Source organism: Sturnira hondurensis, unplaced genomic scaffold, assembly GCF_014824575.4.
Source record: "Sturnira hondurensis isolate 20B ecotype Veracruz unplaced genomic scaffold, ASM1482457v3 Scaffold0010448, whole genome shotgun sequence".
NCBI lineage: Eukaryota > Metazoa > Chordata > Mammalia > Chiroptera > Phyllostomidae > Sturnira > Sturnira hondurensis.
The window spans coordinates 6256445-6275338 of NW_028083079.1; the positions used below are offsets into that span (position 1 = coordinate 6256445).

Consider the following 18894-nt stretch of genomic DNA (forward strand, 5'->3'; position numbering starts at 1 on the left):
TAGATAAAATAGCCCCCTTTCAAAGAAAAATCCGACCCTAGCCATTTCCTAGCAATAAACAATCTTGTAAATTTATTGCTTGAAACTAGTGGATCCAAATACCAAAACCTAAGAGAACTTTCAGCCAGAACTCTGGACTCTCTATACTGTATACTCTGAGTAAGCAGCATACATGAGAAAGAATCAAATTAAAGCCTTTACAGACTCTAAGCACAAAAAAAGACTATGCTATCTCTATTTTACCTCATCTTTGCAGCATTCCCTTGCAAATTTTAATTCAAAACATAAATAATACTAAACTGTAAAACATTGATTTCCCTGTGGTGACTACATGAATTTTTTTCTTTGAAAAGTATTAAGTTCTTTCAAAAGGTCCTTCTCTCTGGCCTGCCGGTATCTTAAGCACAAGCTTGCTGGATGATCCAGCGATGGATCACTAGATAAATGGATAGATGGATGGGGAGGTGGGGGGTCCTAGACAAAGGTGTGCTGTGGGATGTTGAGCAATGCCCCTATGCTCTCTCAGCCTCAGTCTCCACATTTATAAGATGAAAAGTTTGAACTAACATTTTCCAGGATCTGTTCTGCTCTTTTTTCCCTTACAGCATAGATAGCTTAGAAACATAATTGATTAGAAACGCAGGTATGACTCCAGGAAGACATAAATGGGATTGTACCTTTGTGAGCAGAGGGACAGGGTCCACCACAGTCCTGTTGGCTAGTATGGTCAGATTCCATACAAGCTGACTTCAAACAGTCATGAATAAAGAACAACAAAGACAACGTTCAATTTTCTGCACTTCCCCAAGCCACCGTGCTGTGGAACACTACTTTGGTGAGCTGTTAGCAAATGAGTGTTCCTCAAAAAACGGGGGGAAGGTCGTGCACTATGCATGTTGGGTGCAGGAGGTGAAACAAATCCACACAGGTTTCTTTATGTAGGGTTCCTCGGAACTTTTAGAAATAAATATGTGCCAGGTCCTATGCTAGGTCCTCATTACAGGCATTCCATTTAATCTTCATAGGTGAGAAATTGAGCCAGAGAGGTTAACAAAGTTACATACTTCCACAAAGCTCATCAGAGATGGCATTAGGTCTTAAACCAAAATTTGTTTGTCACCAAAGCAAGTTCTCTTAATCACCATAAGGTCCTGGCTCCCATTAGCCTCCAATGTGCTATTAGACACTGCCGATCTCCAAGGGAGCTATGGTATGAAGGAAATCACAAATTATTTGTCCATGGACCTTTTCTTATCTATTTCTCTAGACATAAACCTACAAGTCTAGTTTTCTCTACATGCCCATCTTTCTACTAGTCAGCAGAAGGCCACTCAATCCTTCAATGAATAATTTCAACTAACTAGGAAGTAGAAATTAAAATATTAGAACTAGAGGAGATATAAAAGATCTTTCATCCAAAACCCCCATTTTCCAGATAAGCATGTTTAATTCAAAAGGAGGAAGTGACTCAGAGTAAGGGAAGGGATTAGGTAATAGACTCTCAAGGTTCTAGCATATAACCCTTCCTAATTATGCCTCTAAATCATTTTTATATGCTAAGTTTTCAGGGTACTATCCTATTTATAACTGACATAAAGATTTCCCAAAAGCAAGTTAGTGACTGGTTTATCCAATATTTACCCTTGTCTTTACCATTAAACTGAGATGGACGGAGGGAAGGAAAGAGAAAGGGGAGGAAAGGAAGGAAGGGAGGAAGGAAGGGAGGGAGGTTAGGAAGGAAGGGAGGAAGGGAGGGAGGAAGGGAGGGAGGGAGGGAGGAAGAAAGGGTGGGCTGCAATGAACTGTCAAAAATAAAGGTCCAAAGAAACTCTACCTGAGAATATCATAACTGGCAAAGTCCCACTGGTAGAGGCCCAGTGCTGAACTACAGACAATGTATTTGCCATCAAAATGAAGTCTTGGCTGCAGGCAGATACTTCTATCCTCAGAGACAGACAATGTTTTTAAGCACTTGCAGTTGATTTCTCTCCCGATTGGCCAAATCTACAAATAAAAGAAAATCAGGAAACATGACAGATCATATCACCCTAGAAAATCTTGTCCTTAATGTGGTTTTTATTTCCTGAGTTCAGAAACCAACTGAGGTAAACTGGAAAGACCACAGGGTTTAGAGTTGAGAGGCATGGGTTCAAACTCTGATGCTGCATGTATGTGCTGTGCTGTCTTGGATAAAATACTTAACCTCTCTGAACATCAGTTTCCACAATGAAGGTGATAATGCCTGCCACATGAAACAATGTAAAAGCGGAACTAAAAAAGTATTAAGAGTGCTCTGCTAACTTTTTGCAATTTTTTAAATTCTTCTACAAGTGAATGTTTATATTTTCATAGTTAGACCTAAGAATTGAAGAGAGTAAAAAGATACATGTCTTCAGAAAACAGAACGGCCCTGGGCAGGTTGTTCAGTTGGTTAAAGCATTGTCTCATAAACCAAAAGATTACAAATTTGACCCCTGGTTAGGACACATACCTAGGTTTTGGGTTTTATCCCCAGTCGGGGTGCATATAGGAGGAACTCAATGACGTCCGTGTCTCACATCAATGTCTTTCTTTTCCCACCCGACTCCCCCCCTCTCTCTCTAAAAATCAATAAATATGTCTTTGGGTGAGGGTAAAAAAAAAAAAAAAAAAGAATGCACTGAAGATGATTTTCCATGGATTTTCTATTCTTCATTTAAAAATCAGGGTTAGAAACTGCCAGAACATAGAGATAATGCATGTTTCTCTCACCAATGGGTTTAAGATGGCTTAAATAACATTCCTACCTACCTTGAAATTTTCATTTTAATTTAATTTTAATGTTCTTATATTTGCCAATTTTTCTTTGATGAGGCAAACTAATAGAGAAAAAACTTTACCTTGATCTCATACTTGTCTGCACTTAAGAGGATGTAGTCTCCAGGGCTGTGTAAGAGAGACTTGACTTTGCACTTCTGCAAAACCACCTAGAAATATAAACACCCATGTTATAGAAAGATCCTTTTAATGCTACTCCTATATGTTTTTTTAAACAAACTTAAAATATGAAAAAGAGCTTGAAATGATATCATATGCTAAAAAAGCTGAGCTATAACCCTATGACCAGTTAACCTCTAGTAAGAGTTTTACTACAACCAGGAGATCTAAATTATCAGTACGGTCTAAAAGTGCCTAATGTCAGCAGCATTTAATCTTGTCTTTACTCTGAAAGCAAACATTAGGACCAATTTTAAAAATTACAAAATGTTACTTTATAGAAAATGTGAAGAACAGGAAAGAAAAAGCCCATAGTCATAGAAGTAGATTCAAATCATCTGCTTTCATAAGCATGTGCATTATAAAGGAAAAGGCACTAGATTTATTAGGACCAGAATCTGCCATACATTGACTTGGTAACCTTGGACAAGACCATCTAGCCTCTTTCTCAGTTTCCTCATTTTTAAAATAGGGGATGAGTCCTGGCTGGTGTGGCTCAGTGGATTAAGCGCTGGCCTGTGAACCAAAGGTTGCTGGGATTGATTACCAGCTAAGGCACATGCCTGGGTTGCAGGCCAGGTCCCCAGTTAGGGACATGCAACAGGAAACTGATTGATGTTTCGTGCACACTGATGTTTCTCTCTCTCTTTCTCCCTCCCTTCCCCTCTTCTCTAAAAGTGAATACAATCTTTAAAAATAATACAATTTTTATTACAATCTTTAAGTATTATTTAAATTATTTTAAATACCATCTTTAAAAATAAATGAGTAAATAAATAATAAATTAGGGAATGAGGAGAGACTTCTAGTAAAGACAATGGTGTAGAGGCAGATATGGCTCACCTCCTCCCACAACCACATCAAAATTACAACTAAAATATGGAACAACCATCACTCACAACCATCAGAGATCGAGTTGAATAGAAGTCTGACAACTATGGAATTAAAGAAACCATATCCGTGCAGATTGATAGGAGGGGCACAGGTGCAGAACAGGCTGGTCCCTCACCCACATGTGGTGGGTAAAAATTCAAGAGGGAAATCTTAGGAGTGAGGACTCCCAGCCCCACACCAGGCTCCCCAGCCCAGGGTTTCAGTGCCAAGGAGGTAGGTCTCCACAACTCCTGGCTGCAAAAACCAGTGGGGACTGGGTCAATGGAAGAAACTGCTTGGAGCCCGAAACAGTTCCTCTTAAAGAACCCACACACTGAATCACCTACTCAGACTCACTCCCTCTGAGCTGCAGCACTGGGGCAGCAGCTGAATGGTACCACTGGTATACAAGGAGAAACTAAAATTTCCAGCATCGAGGAAAGCAGAGGCCACTGTCTCTTTTCTAAACCCTCCTCCCACAGAGCTGGCAAGCTGGTGCCATATCTGAGACTAACAATGTTTGACCAGCCTAGGAGATCCCGAGAGACGCCACCCCACCCAATTCATGGGCCCAGCCAAGCTGCTTTTTCATATGAATAGATGGTCTTGGCTTATGCTTCACAACTTCCTAAATCCAATCAAACAAGCAACAGCTGGCCTCAGTGAGCCCGGGCCAGGCATTAGCAGCAGCCAGCCTAGATTCACAGCGTGGCTTCCCCTGGGAATATCCAAGCCCAGCATAAGTAGTAGCCACCTCAGATAGTTTATAGCTGGGTGGCCTTGGGCAAAACACAGGTAGGGGCTGACCTTGGCCTGTACCACCCAGGAAACCCCAGGGCCAGCGCACCCAGTGGACAGCTACAGACCACATTGGAGCACCACCACCCTGACCCTTCAAGACTGATCCTTCATGGAGGACAGAGGTTGGTGATAAGTGGTCACAGCCAATCTCTGCAGCTGACTGGCCTGGGTAAATTCCTCCCATGGATCTGCCAACAGCAACCAAGGATCAACTACAAGAGGAGGGTGTACCCAGCCCACATGAAGGGCCCACCTTGAGTACCCAGCCTGGGTGATAGGGGAGGCCATGCCGTTGGACCCTGCTGGACACCTACCACGTTAGGTCACACTGCCAAGACATGGAGTCAAAGCAGCTCTACCTAATACATGGAAATAAACACAGGGAGGCTGCCACAATGAGGAGACAAAGAAACATGGCCCAAATGAAAGAACAAATCAAAACTCCAGAAAAAGAACTAAACAAAATGGAGATAAGCAACCTCAGACGCAGAGTTCAAAACACTGGTTATAAGGATGCTTAAGGAACTTAGTGAGGACCTCAACAGCATTAAAACATCCAGTCAGAATCAAAGGATACACTAATTGAAACAAAGAACAATTTACAGGGAAACAACAGTAGAGTGGATGAAGCCGAGAATCAAATCAATGATTTGGAACATAAGGAAGCAAAAACAACCAGTTAGAACAACTAGAAAAAGAGAACCCCCCAAAATGATGACAGTATAAGTAGCCTGTGGAACAACTTTAAGCAATCCAACATTTGCTTCATAGGGGTACCAGAAAAAAGAGAGAAGAAACTGGAAATCTATTTGCAAAAATAATGAAAGAAAACTCCTCCAATTTGGTGAAGGAAATAGGCATGCAAGTCCAGGAAGCACAGAGTCCCAAACAAGATGGACCCAAAGAGGACCACACCAAGACACACCAAAATTAAAATGCCAAAAATTAAAGATAAAGAGAGGGGCCCTGGCTGGCGTAGCTCAGTGGATTGAGCGCGGGCCTGCAAACCAGAGGATCGCGGTTCGATTCCCAGTCAGGGCACATGCCTGGGTTGCAGGCCGGTTCCTTGCAGGCTAACTACCAGCAGGGGACGCACAAAAGGCAACCATACGTTGATGTTTCTCTCCCTCTCTCCTTCCCCTCTAAAGATAAGTAAATAAAATCTTTTATATAAATAAATAAATAAATAAATAAAGATAAAGAGAGAATCTTAAAAGCAGCAATAGAAAAGAAGTTACTTATCTACAGGGGAGTTCCCATAAGACTATCAGCTGATTTCTCAAAAGAAACTTTGCAGTCTAGAAGGGCTTAGCCAGACATATTCAAAACTATAAAAAGCAGGGACCTATAGCCAAGATTATTCTACCCAGCAAAGCTATTATCTAGAATGGAAGGGCAGATAAAGAACTTCCCAGACTAAAAAACTAAAAACGAAAGGAGTTCACCATCACCAAACCATTACCATCTGAAATGTTGAAGGGACTTATTTAAGATGAAAATTATGAACAATAAAATGGCATTAAATACATATCTATCAACAAGTGAATCTAAAAAACAAACTGAGCAAACAAGGAGAGAGACAGAATCATGGATACGTAGAATGTTTTGATGGTTGCCAGAAGAGGTATTGGGATCAAGACATACAAATAGGTATTTGCGGAATAGCCACACAGAGACGTCACATGGAGTAGCCAAAGAACTTATACCCATGACCCGCATGACCTGTGGACATGAACAATGGTGGGTGGGATTTTTTGAGGGAGTTGGGGGGTACTAGGTGAAGGGAGCCCTAGGGCAAAAATTCAGTAAAACTGTAATAGCATAATCAATAAAATATAATATAAAAAAATACTAGCCTAAAGGGGGAAAAAACACCCACAATTCTACAAGAAATAATCACCTTCAACATTCTGGTGCATAAACACATTTGGAAACTGGTATCATATTCCATATAGTATTTTTTTTGTATGTGACCTCTTTTACTTGTTCCCTGTACCCACTGACCCATCTACTACATTGTGGGCATCTTTCCATATCCTTAAGTCATTCATATTTACAGCATGTCTTTTACATGCTGGTCACTGCTGTACACCATGATGCTTTATGGCTGCATTCATTCCATCTTATGGCTCACTGCCATTTACAAGGCAGAAAGTACCATCTCCCACCCCACCCCCACAAAGACCGACATTAAGAAGACTGTCTTCCTACCTTGGTAACCCATTCCGTGTGCCCGGTGAGTGTGTTCAGGCATGTCCCAGCAGATAAAGCCCATACTTTCACAGTGAAGTCTGCAGAACCACTCACCAAGATATCCAGTTCATCGTTGTAGTCAACACTAAAAACTAATATATATAACAGATACAAAGTTAAAACATGCCTGAGTCTTATTTACAGTAGAATTCAACAGTGTTTATTCTTAGCTGTTCAACTTTATAATTTCTAATAAAATTAGAGCTACGATAACAATGGTACTACTCAACTGACAATTTTACGATAAAAAATTTATCCGTTTCAAAATTCTTGTTGGAGAAAATGGCATTTCTTCTCAGGATTATTATCTGCCTGATACTATATAAAACTCTAGCTTATGCAGGGAAAATAAAATGAACATAGGTGGCCTTAGTCGTATTTGCACTATTCATTGCAGCGAGTCAAAATATCAAGAATATGCTACAAAACAATAGCCATACCCAAGAAAAGCCAGTGTAATGAGCAAACACAACACAAACAAGGATCTCAAAGACCAGAATAAGCCATTCCCTCAAAACTGTCTGCATTTCTTCACAGCTATACCTCCAATACCTAAAACAATGCCTGAGTATATAGCAAGTATTCAAATATTGGGTTTTCAATGTCTGCCAAATTCTAAAGAAATTGGAGACTCAAAGATGAAGGCATTGGTCTTTAAGGAACTCAGTCTAAATAAGTGGTGGAGGAAGAAGTCCAGAAAAAAACCCAAAATGTTTACCTCTTGCTAGGGAAACACCAAGGAGAATGACTAACTCTGTCCAGGGGTATCAGAGAGGACTTCAGGGAAGAGGCGATATTGGAGATGGGCCCTGAAGGATGAGTAGAGTTTATCAAGAGACAGAGAATATTGCAGGTAGAGGGAACAGCAAAGGCATAGAGTTAGGAGAAGCCACAGCAATGTCCAGGGTATAGCAAGGAGGGAATTTTTTAGAGCAGGGCTCTCAAAGTGCATCCATTATAAAATCACCTGGTAGTCCATGTATATTTTGACACTGAAATAGTATACTCAGTTTAACATATATGTTCCATGGTAAATCATGTATCTTCAAATACTAATTTCTACAATAAACAAGTGGTAGCAGATAGCAAACTGAGGAAAAATGTATAGGATGACAAATGAAATGGGAAAAAATATTTGCTTTTAGCAATAAAACGGCTAGGTTTATTTCAAAAAATTACTGAGTACCAGGTACAGTCCAAGAACTTGAGACCTAAGGGCAAAGACAGGCAGGGCCCCGGCCAGTGTGGTTTTGTTGGTTGGGTGTCATCCCATAAACTGAAAGGTTGAGGATTTGATTTCCAGTCAGGTCGCATGCCTCTGGTGCTGGGGCACATACAAGAGGCAACCAATTGATGTCTCTCTCCCTCCCTTCCCCACTCTCTAAAATCAATAATAAGCATGCCTTTGGGTAAGGAAAAAAAAAAGGACAGGCATGATCTGTCTTTCTGGATGTTACCGCCTCGCCTGGTGGGGAAATCAAGATTATCATACTTCCTGTATAATGAGTGTTATGACAAATATACGTATTATTGGGAAACCTATAGCAGGGGAGCTCAACCTATTTTGGAAGCTGACAAAGGCCACTCATAAAACATGCTGCTTAGGAGCATGGTCTGCTCGTTCAGGGGTGAGTGCAGTGTGCATATGGGAAAAAGAAGGAAGAGAGCTGCTGCTCACAAGTCGGGGCAACTGCACATCAGGGTTTCTTCACCAAAGTGAAGTACAATTCCAAAGTACAATGCCCTGAGGGAGCTGAGGCCTCCAGGCTATAATCAAATGACCAGCTTTTGCAAACTAAGGCTGCTGTAAAATTATTAGAAGATATTCAGGTATGTTTCTTTCATCATCTCTCCAGGTAGTGGCTTGTTATCAATCGTAGACAAGCTCCAATTCAATGTAATATGTGCAGATCACACAAACTGGGAACCACTATCACTCCAAAGAATTTTAGCCCTATTTCTACAAATAAAGTAGACTGAATTTTTAGTTGTATGACTTACTCAATTTGGAGGTAAGAAATCTGATCGAAGCAAAAGGAACTGATTGTTCAACAGGATACAAATGAAGCAGGAGAGAAGGAGAATTGCTCCCTCCCAACATAAAGGTAGAGAGAGAAGGGTTTTAAATGGGCCAAGAAAAAAGGAAAATTAGAAAAAAGATGCCAAAAACAACAACCTGAATAAAGGGATTTACTGTCATGACTGAGAAAGAAAGGGGGGGAAGGCAAGTTAAATTTTAAAAAACGAATAAAAAATGAGATCACATTCTTGGCTCCTGACTTTAAGGAATGAGGCTCAAATAACCACAGAAAGCCTTGGAAAAGGACAACCCACCGGCCCCTGTGTGCCCTCGAAAGTGCTGGGTCCTGGCTCCGGAACTCCATTCCCAGCAGGCCACAGTGTTGTCAAAGGAGCCTGTCACAAGCTTCTGCTCATCAAACTTCACTGCTGCACAAGTATGCGTCTGGATGCCATAAACGCACTGCCCTGTGCTCACATCCCATAGTTTTGCGGACAAGTCATCTGACCCTTCAAGAGAAAAACAGAGAGATTAGTAAGAAAACACTGAAGAAGGAAAATCAATCTCTAAACCACAGTGTTCTTAAAGAACTCAGTGGTCACCTCCTCCAGCACTCCCACTTTATAGCTGAGAAACCCAAAGCATGGAGAGGGTAACACGACTCACAGAGTCACCAAAACGGTGTCAACAGCATGGGTGCTGAATGCAAACTTTTTGGTTTAGCCCTTTTCCCTTAACTTTCTAGGTTCCAGAGGAATGTCAGACTAAAGCATCTGTTGGTGCTTCCACTTGTAAAACGTCATAAATCTTTCAGCAGCATGAGTCTGATTAGAGCATGAAACAATGGGCATTACCCATGATGGCATGTGTACACTTGCATGTTTGTCCGTTACTCAGCAATCCTGAACAGTGTTGAATAGTAAAGCTGTTGTTGGAACATGTTCTACTCAAGACAAGTCAAAGAGGAGTTTTAGATCACGGGTTAACTTCTGAAAGGTTAACTGCTAATTTCTTGGGCCATCTTGAAATGTGTAAAGGAACCTCTAAGATAACCACAGGTAAATCATTCCCAGACATTCTCGACAACTCAATGATGAGCTTATAAAGCCTCTTCAAATTCTGTAGAAAAAAGTAGGTTTCACTTCTGCCTCTGATGGAAATATTATACAGATCATGATGACAATTCAGGACTTTGCTCTAATTACATTAAAATGCTTATGATTAGTTCATATCTCACAATTTACCTATAGACTAGAAAATAATAAGAATCAACGGACATTTTGAGGACACAAATACCATCACTAGGACAAGAACGCAATAATCTGGAAAGCACCAAATGAACAGTTTTCAAGAACTGAAATGACTAGATAACAATTCCAGCTTTAAGGGTTGGTCAAGAGCCATGTGACCAACTGTTTCAGACAATGAAAAAATCGCTACCACTATGGAAAAGGTAGAGCACAAATTTTAACCGGGGCAAACCCTTAAGAGAACATACTGGAATGGAGATTATATTTGTTGTCACTTTACTATTTAGGGATTCTGTTTCCTCTCTATAAAATAAGGGGTTCGTCTTGATTGGTGGTTCTCACTGGGTATATAAATCATCAGAATTATATAAGGAGCTTTAGCAAAGCATATATGTAAGGCCCTACCTTCAGAAATTCTAATTAGAATATCTGAGGTGCGATCCAATAATTTTAAGAGCTTGCCAAGTGATTCTAATGCATGAGCAACATTTTGAGAACCAGTGTTCTAGAACAGTGCTGCTCAACAGAAATATAATAGGAGCCACATTGCTAATTAAAATTTTTCTATTACTTACTTGAAAAAGTAAAATGTAATATAAACAATATCAAATTATCATTTCAACATGTAACCAATATAAAAATGATTAATAAAATATTTTATATCTCTTTGAAATCCAGTAGTATTTCACATTTCACATCTCAGTTTGAATTCGCCACATCTCGAGTGCTCAAAAGCCATTAAGTGGCTAGCAGCTATTATATTATTGGACAGTGCAGGTCTCGATAATCTTTAATCTTGGGCATTTTGTGACTATATTTTCTAGTGAGCTAAGGCAGAAAATTATTTTAGGATCTGATCTTGGTTCTGACTTACTGCCAACATTCAAATAGGACCTCATTCATTCATTCATTCATTCGACCTGTATTTACAGAACTTCTATATCAGGTAGGCCCATCTCCTGCATTCATGGTGCTTAAGTCTACTTGGGAAGACAAAAAGGTTAAACAAGCAATAATAATTCAGTACAGTACACACTGGGCAGTACAAAAGCCCATGGCAAGTACAAAAAAGGGACAAAAGGAGCAAATGCCTCAGACGAAGCTCCATCGAGTTCACCACTGTGCTGCTCAACATCTAGGTATTCTGCAAACTCACGTGGGAGATGACATGATTGGCTCCTCAACTGTACTATACTTGTTTTTAGGCTGGGCTTTGGCATAGGATTATTTGAAGAAGGAATTTCATGATTTAAGAAAAACTAGCTGAAATCTAAAGTATGAATAAATTAACTTCTCCTTCCCTAAAGGAATAGTATATGCCAAAGAGCAGAACTTTTTCAGTAAAAGACCAGAAAGTTAATGTTTTAGGCTTTTTGAGCCATACAGTCTCTTTTGGAATTATTCTACTCTGTCAGAGCTGGCCCTGCAGCTGGTGGTTTGCCAACCCCTGGCATGTACCTATTAAAGTACTTATTAAGTATCTCTATATATTGGACTTCCGCCAAGATGGAGGCATAGGTGGAAACACTGTGCCTTCTCCCTCAACCAAGTTTGAATAAAACAAAGGTTTGGAGAAACAAAGACACAACCAAAGGACAGAAAATCGAATTATACGGAAGTCCGACTACATCTAACCGTTCAACAGGGACGGTAAGAGGGGCGGAGCCAGCAGCGAGCAGGGTCGGGCAGGACAGGGCCCCCGACCCAGGCGCGCAGGCAGACGGGAACCAGTTGGGGTGCAGGGCAGACCGCGGGCGCATATTCGCGCACAGTGAGACAGACCACGCAGGCCCCAGGGGGCGAGGGCTGACGGCGGTGGCACGCTCGTGAGCAGTGGGACGAAACGCGTGTGCCAGGTGACGGCAGCAACTGCAGCACCGGTGAGGGCTGTGGCGGCAGACAGGACGCCATAGTCGCTCTTTGACCCCGCCCCCACATACAACGTCACAACCCAGCGACTTAGTTGCCCTGTTCTAGTGAACACTTTAGGGCTCTGATCCTGCTATGGAACAGGCACGAACAACCCGAAAGATGGCGCAAGAAGAATTCAAAGTCCCAGAGCCAATAACTCTAAGTGACCAAGAAATTGCCAGCCTCTCAGAAGCACAATTCAGGACACTATTTATCAGAATGCTCACAGAACTGGTAGATTATAGTCACAAATTAGAGGAACAAAGTCACAAATTAGAGGAATATATGAAGGCTAAACTAATTGAAATGAAGGGAGATGCACAGGAAACCAATAGTGATGGAAAGGAAACTGGGACTCAAATCAATGGAATGGACCAGAAGGAAGAACAAAACATCCCACCAGAAAGGAATGAAGAAATGAGAATTCAAAAAAATGAGGAGAGGCTTAGGAACCTCCAGGACATCTTTAAACGTTCCAACATCCGAATTATAGGGGTACCAGAAGGGGGAAAGAAACAGCCACGAGTGGAAAACATATTTGAACAAATAATAAAGGAGAACTTCCCCAGTCTGGCAAAGGAAATAGACTTCCAGGAAATCCAGGAAGCTCAGAGAGTGCCAAAGAAGTTGGACCCAAGAAGGAACACACCAAGGCACATCATAATTACATTAGCCAAGACCAAAATGAAGGAGAGAATCCTAGAAGCATCAAGGGATAAGGGGACAGTCACCTACAAAGGAGTACCCATCAGACTGTCAGCGGATTTCTCAAAAGAGACCTTACAGGCAAGAAGGGGCTGGAAAGAAGTATTCCAAGTCATGAAATCCAAAGACCTACAGCCAAGATTGCTTTATCCAGCAAAACTTTCATTTAGAATGGAAGGACAGATAAAGTGCTTCTCAGATAAGGTCAAGTTCAAGGAGTTCATCATCACCAAGCCCTTATTATATGAAATGCTAAAGGGACTTATATAAGAAAAAGAAGATGAAAAATATGAACAGTGAAAGGACAGCAAACACACAGTTATTAACAACCACACCTAAAACAAAAGCAAACTAAGAGGACAGCTAGATCAGGAGTGGAACCATAGAAATGAAGAACACATGGAGGGTTAGAAACGGGGGTGGGAGGGGGAGAAGGCACAGAAAATAGCATAGATGGTAGGTAGAAAATAGATAGGGGGGAGGGCGAGAATAGTGGGGGAAATATAGAATCCAAAGAACTTGAGACACGTGGTTATAAACTAAGAGGGGCAGAATGATGGGGGAGGGAGGGTGAGGGTGGAAGGGATTGAAGGGGGGGAAATAGAACAACTGTAATGGTATAATCAATAAAATATATATTTTTTTAAAAAGTATCTCTATATATTACATACGTGTATGTGAATAGACACCGGGCCAATGCATAAAGAACTGCTGGGAAGCATTCTGAACACTGCCTAGGAATCATTTACAATGCCTGTCAAAATGCACGTCTAAAATATGGGCATGGGTTCTAAAAGTGGTTCAGTACGACAGAGAACTGTGCTGGTGGGGTCCAGCTAGAGAACTGGGTCAGGAGGGTCTCTAACTACGACCTTATTAGCATTTCTGAAAGACCACTATGGCTGCATCTTAGAAAACGGTTTGAAGTGGGCAAAACTGGAGGCTGGAAGGCTAAATACTAGGAGAGAAGATAAACAAATACATGGTATATATATGCAATGGAATATTACTCAACCTTAAAAAGGAAGGAAATTCTAACATATGCTACAACATGGAGGAATTGTGAAGATATTATGCTAAATGAAATAAGTCAGTCATAAAAAGACAGATACTGTATGATTCTACCCACACGAGGTACCTGAGTAGTCAAATTCAGAGAGAGTAAGCAGAACTGTGGTTGCCAGGTTCTGCAGGGAGGAGGGAATAGGGGGTCAGTGTTTAATGAGTACAGTTGCAGTCTGGGAAGATGTAAAAAGATCTGCAGGTGGATGTGAATGTGAATGTACTTAATGGCACTGAATGATACACTTAAAAATGGTTAAAGTGAAAAATTTTGTTATACATATTTAACACAATTTGGCTTTAAAAAGGGAGAGTTTAACCTAGTTAATATAGGAAAAAACTGGGCCATTCATTTTTACACCCTAAAGATACATCAAAAAACAATCAGACTGAGTTCCAGTGGTCCAATTCTACTCTTAATTGCTAAGCCTTTAGGAGCCATTACTCTCTGCTCCTTTTGGCTCCACGTCAATCTTCCCTATGGATTCCCATGTGCTGCATTTACTAGCCCAGCGTTTTCGAAGAGGTCATCAAAGATGCAGCCTAGAAACAAAAAGGGACTAAGCAAAAGCGGACTATTTTTCATTAGATACAAGGGGGAAGGAAGAAAAGTGCTCTCAATTCAGAAAATAGGATGAAAACAATAATTTGATACAAAAAAAGTCAAAGGGATGGTTATATAACAAAGGTAAACAGAAAAATGAGCTGAACACAAATGGAGTAAACTACCGTATCAAGCTAAGTTTAAATATTTAACTTGTAGAATCAGATCTCAGCTCTCACCTGCCTCTCTCTGAGGCATTTATTTGACCTGGCAGAACAACTGAATAAACATTTACCTGCGCCCTCGTTAGGACAGGCAATTTTCATTCTTCTTGAATGAAAAAAACTCTCTTCACCACAGTTCTGTTCCTTCACCTCTTCCCTTCCTCTAAGTACACTCTTCAACGATCCACCCTAGGCTCTATTCTTCTCTACAACTCCTTTTAAAATGTCACCATTGTAGTCAAAGCTGCTATGGCTAACTCCTAAATCTTTTATCTCACTCTGTCTGAGCACTCTCCAAAGCTCTGATCCTGCGTTTCCAGACATTTGTGGGAATCTCCATTCACACATTCAACTGAATCAGTTCATCCCAAACTGAACTCCAACTACCTTTTCAAATTTATTCCTCCATTTTCCATTCTTGTTACTAGTATGCCTACCTTCCCAGGTACACACAAAGCTAGAAACCTCAGCTGTTTTTGAAATCTCCCCTTTCCTTGCCATGTACCCAATCTATTGCCAGATCCTGTCAATTCTATTTCAATAGCTACTCTTCCATTCAACTGCTTCTTTTAAAAAACCTACCTTTACTGTGCTAAGTCTAGGCCTATTTACCCTCATCTAAACTACAACAGGCCGTGCCCTGGTCAGCTGGCTCAGATGACTGGAGCATCATCCCATACACCAAAACGGCTGCAGGTTCAATTCAGGTCAGGGCACATACCTAAGTTACAGATTGAATTCCATGGTTGGGGTACATTGGGGAGGCAACCAATCAATGTTTCTCTCCCTCCCTCTCTTTTCTTTCTCTCTAAAATCAATAAACATATCCTTGGATGAGGATTGAAAATAAATAAAATAATAAAATAAACCACAACAGATTAATACTTCAATTTGGAACCTCTGCTTCTCTGTCAGGGTCTCAACAGAAAAGTAATGTCACCTCCTAAGAGAACATTTTAGAAATCCTTAAGGGTGGCTTCAGTTGTCATAACAATTTAGGGGTGGAGGGGTATTACTGGCACTACTGGGCAGAGGCCAGGAATGCTGGACACTGCAATGACCGGGACAGTGCACAAAAACAATTATCTTATAGTTTGCAGGACATTCTTAACGGTTTAGCCACATAACCATTAAGTGAAGTGTTTATTCTTAGTTATCTGAGATTAAAACCTGTTTTACAAAGTATATTTGTAGTTGATTCTGAATTTTCCAAAAGTGTAACTACCAAGCATATTGAGGAAAAATATACTTTGTTTTGCTGGGAAGTTTACGAAGAATTTTTCACCATTTGAGAAATCACACCACTGATGGTATCTGTGACACAAATACAACATTCTGCGTTTATAGCTATCATGTTCACAGCTGGTACACACAGGTGCAAACATCTGGTCACATCACTATTTTCTAGCATAGCTGTGCTTGACCACTACATGTTTAGTGTGTATTATTTTAACTTACGGTCTTCTTATTTATCCTCTGACACAGAGCTTAGGCATTATATTGATTTTTAAAATACGTGTACTCAGACATTTCTATGAATTTTTACTTCAAGATAAAATACTGTAAAACATATTATAAAAAGAGGACCTGGATCTGACAGAAATAAGAAACACTGATCTACTTGAAGTAGACAGCTCTGATCCTGGCCCTTTTTCTGCTCAGAAATCTTTCAGAGTTTCTTCTTATTGAAGAAAACTGTCCAAATTCATGTTCCCAGCATGCAAGGCTTTCACAACACAGTCCAAGCCTATTTCTTCATTATATTCTTAGAGTCTCTTATGGAGTCCCCACTTACATCCTAAGGACTCAGCTAAAATGAACTTTATTTTCTTCCTCCATGCTCCACGCTTAGCCCTGTCACATCTTTGTTACTGCCGATCTTCCTACTGGAAGGCCTCTGCTTTGAACCTCATCTCTCTAAAGTCTACCCATTCTTCAAGACTCAAAATAAACACACTGCTCAATTTTCTCAAATGGAAGCACTCCTTCTGAACAATTACATGAAATTTTTTCTTACACATTTTAACTGTTATCATTTGATTATATCTCTTTTACAGCTCTTGCTTTTGACTATCAACAAGATGTTGCAATACAGCAGCTTGCAGGTTGAATATGACCCAAGCACAGTATTTTTCACATATGAATAATACTTAAAAATCAGTACTTTAAAAAATCAAGATATTTCACCAAAATCTACATGTGAGGCTTGTCTTAAAAGTCAGATCTGACAACTCTGGGCCTGAATCCTTCATGGCAATAATTCCCTGCAGTGGAGCAGCAGCCACACACTCTGCTCCAGTGTTCTCTGGAAGGGCAGGTGTCCTCTGATTAGCCATAGTCCACATGGAGCGGAGACTTAACCGAGTTATCTTCCTGACCCCAGTGTGTACGCGCTCTGCTCCAGTTGATCTATGTATGCCTTCACAGTCTTTCACACCAAGTGCATTTTGTAAGTAAATATCTACTGAACAGCACAAGGCACAACAGGTTCCTTTCTTACCATTTCAGAAATGAGCAGGATAATCACCTCATTCTATCCATATCATGTTAATTTTAGCATTGCCATCAATCATTTTGGCAATACTACTTTATTGCTGTTCAAGGGCTAATCCAAGAGCCACTATAAGCTTACTTCTAAATTCAGAATTTCCCAATTCAACTAGAGAAAAAACACAAGCTCTTAAGAACCGATAACACAAACTCTTTACAGGCACACCTCAGAGCATTGCGGGCTTGGTTCCAGATCACTGCACTAAAGTGAGTCACACAAATTTGTGGGTTTCCCAGTGCATACAGAAATTATGTTTACACTATACCACAGTCTATTAAGTGTGCAATAGCACTGTGCCTTAAAAACAACAATGTACATACCTTAATTAAAAAATACTTTATTCCTAAAAAATGCTAACCATCACCTGAGCCTTCAGTGAGTCATAATCTTTTGCAGGCAGAGAGTCTTACCTTCAATTTGTATTTTAAAAAAAGGCAATATCTGTCAAGCACAATAAATCAAAGGTCAATAAAATGAGGTATGCCTATATAATTCTAAAACAAATACTTCTGTCATTAGTAACAGTCCCGGGGATGCTATGTTAGAAAAGTTAAACTAATGCTTTGGATCATTTTCAAGAGACAAAGCATGACTTTCAATATACAAACCTAATTAATTTATTCAGAATAAAAATAACAGAACATAGAGAATAATCTTAAAATGCGGGGTTGGGTTCAGTTACTGTAAATATTAACTTTTGGGGTAAAGAAAATCAGTGAATGTGTCCCATTTATTCCTGCTCCAAGTAATTGAAGTTTTTGTATTTCAAAAGTAAAGTTTGGTGAGAAAATTTTTTTAAAAGTTACAGGTGTTTCTGAAGTGAGTCAGCTACCAGTATTCACCTAAGTACAAATGAGTGCCAAGCTCAAAGCTAATACTGTATCTCAATCTTTTGGAAAAAATTTTAAATGCCCGCCATTGATCATGACATTGATCAAAGGACATGGAAAAGTCATCATCACAACTCAGAAATTACATCAAAGTACAGAAGAACAATGTTATAAAATAAAGTACACATGGAGTAACTTCAGTATGACAAACCAAACCAGAAGATGCATTAAATTTAATGTTTACTTTATAAAACAAAATGTCTAGTATTTCAGAGAACATAACACCACAAGGAAATGTGTATCTTCAATGAATAAAAAATAAAATTTTAAAACAATCATAAAACAATCACATATCTCTTAACTATTAAAAATATTAAAGGCTGGTAAGAACTGTGAGGGAGGATTGGATTATTTAACACTTTGCTGTAGGCATGGCATTAATTCAACCTATCTGGAAAGGACACCAAGAGGAGCTATAAAAGCATTCATATTTCTGGATCTGATGATTACAGTTTGAGGCTTCTGCCCCAAATAAATAATTCAAGGAGAAAATAAACAATGAAAACAAAAATATTCGTAAAAGTGGAAATGACCTAATTAAAGCAGAATATGCACCTTTTATTAATGTTTATATTCATAATTTATAATATAGTTTTACATCTATAAGTTAATTCATAAACATATTAATAAAAGTAGAATATGCACTAATATTGAAATGGCTAAATGATGATGATATATTTACACAAAGGAAGAATATGTACTATTAAGAATGGCAGCTAAGCCCTGGCTGGTGTAGCTGAGTGGATTGAGCACAGGCCTGTGAACCAAAAGATTGCGGTTTGATTCTCAGTCAGGGCACATGCCTGGGTTGCAGGCCAGTTCCCAGCAGGGGAC

General features: G+C 39.9%; 1 protein-coding gene across 4 annotated transcripts in view; it reads right to left on the reverse strand.

Annotated features, from left to right (window-relative positions):
* FBXW2 (F-box and WD repeat domain containing 2) overlaps nucleotides 1-18894 on the reverse strand; it is a 32605-nt gene that overhangs the window by 7262 nt on the left and 6449 nt on the right. For 3 of the 4 annotated variants that reach the window (XM_037059160.1, XM_037059162.1, XM_037059161.1), the window contains 4 exons: nucleotides 9238-9432; nucleotides 6862-6995; nucleotides 2880-2966; nucleotides 1835-2004 (listed from right to left, as the gene is read on the reverse strand). In XM_037059160.1, the coding sequence (XP_036915055.1) occupies nucleotides 1835-2004; nucleotides 2880-2966; nucleotides 6862-6995; nucleotides 9238-9432 (586 nt within the window). The remainder of the gene's footprint in view (nucleotides 1-1834; nucleotides 2005-2879; nucleotides 2967-6861; nucleotides 6996-9237; nucleotides 9433-18894) is intronic. The other variant, XM_037059163.1, reaches the window with a different exon arrangement.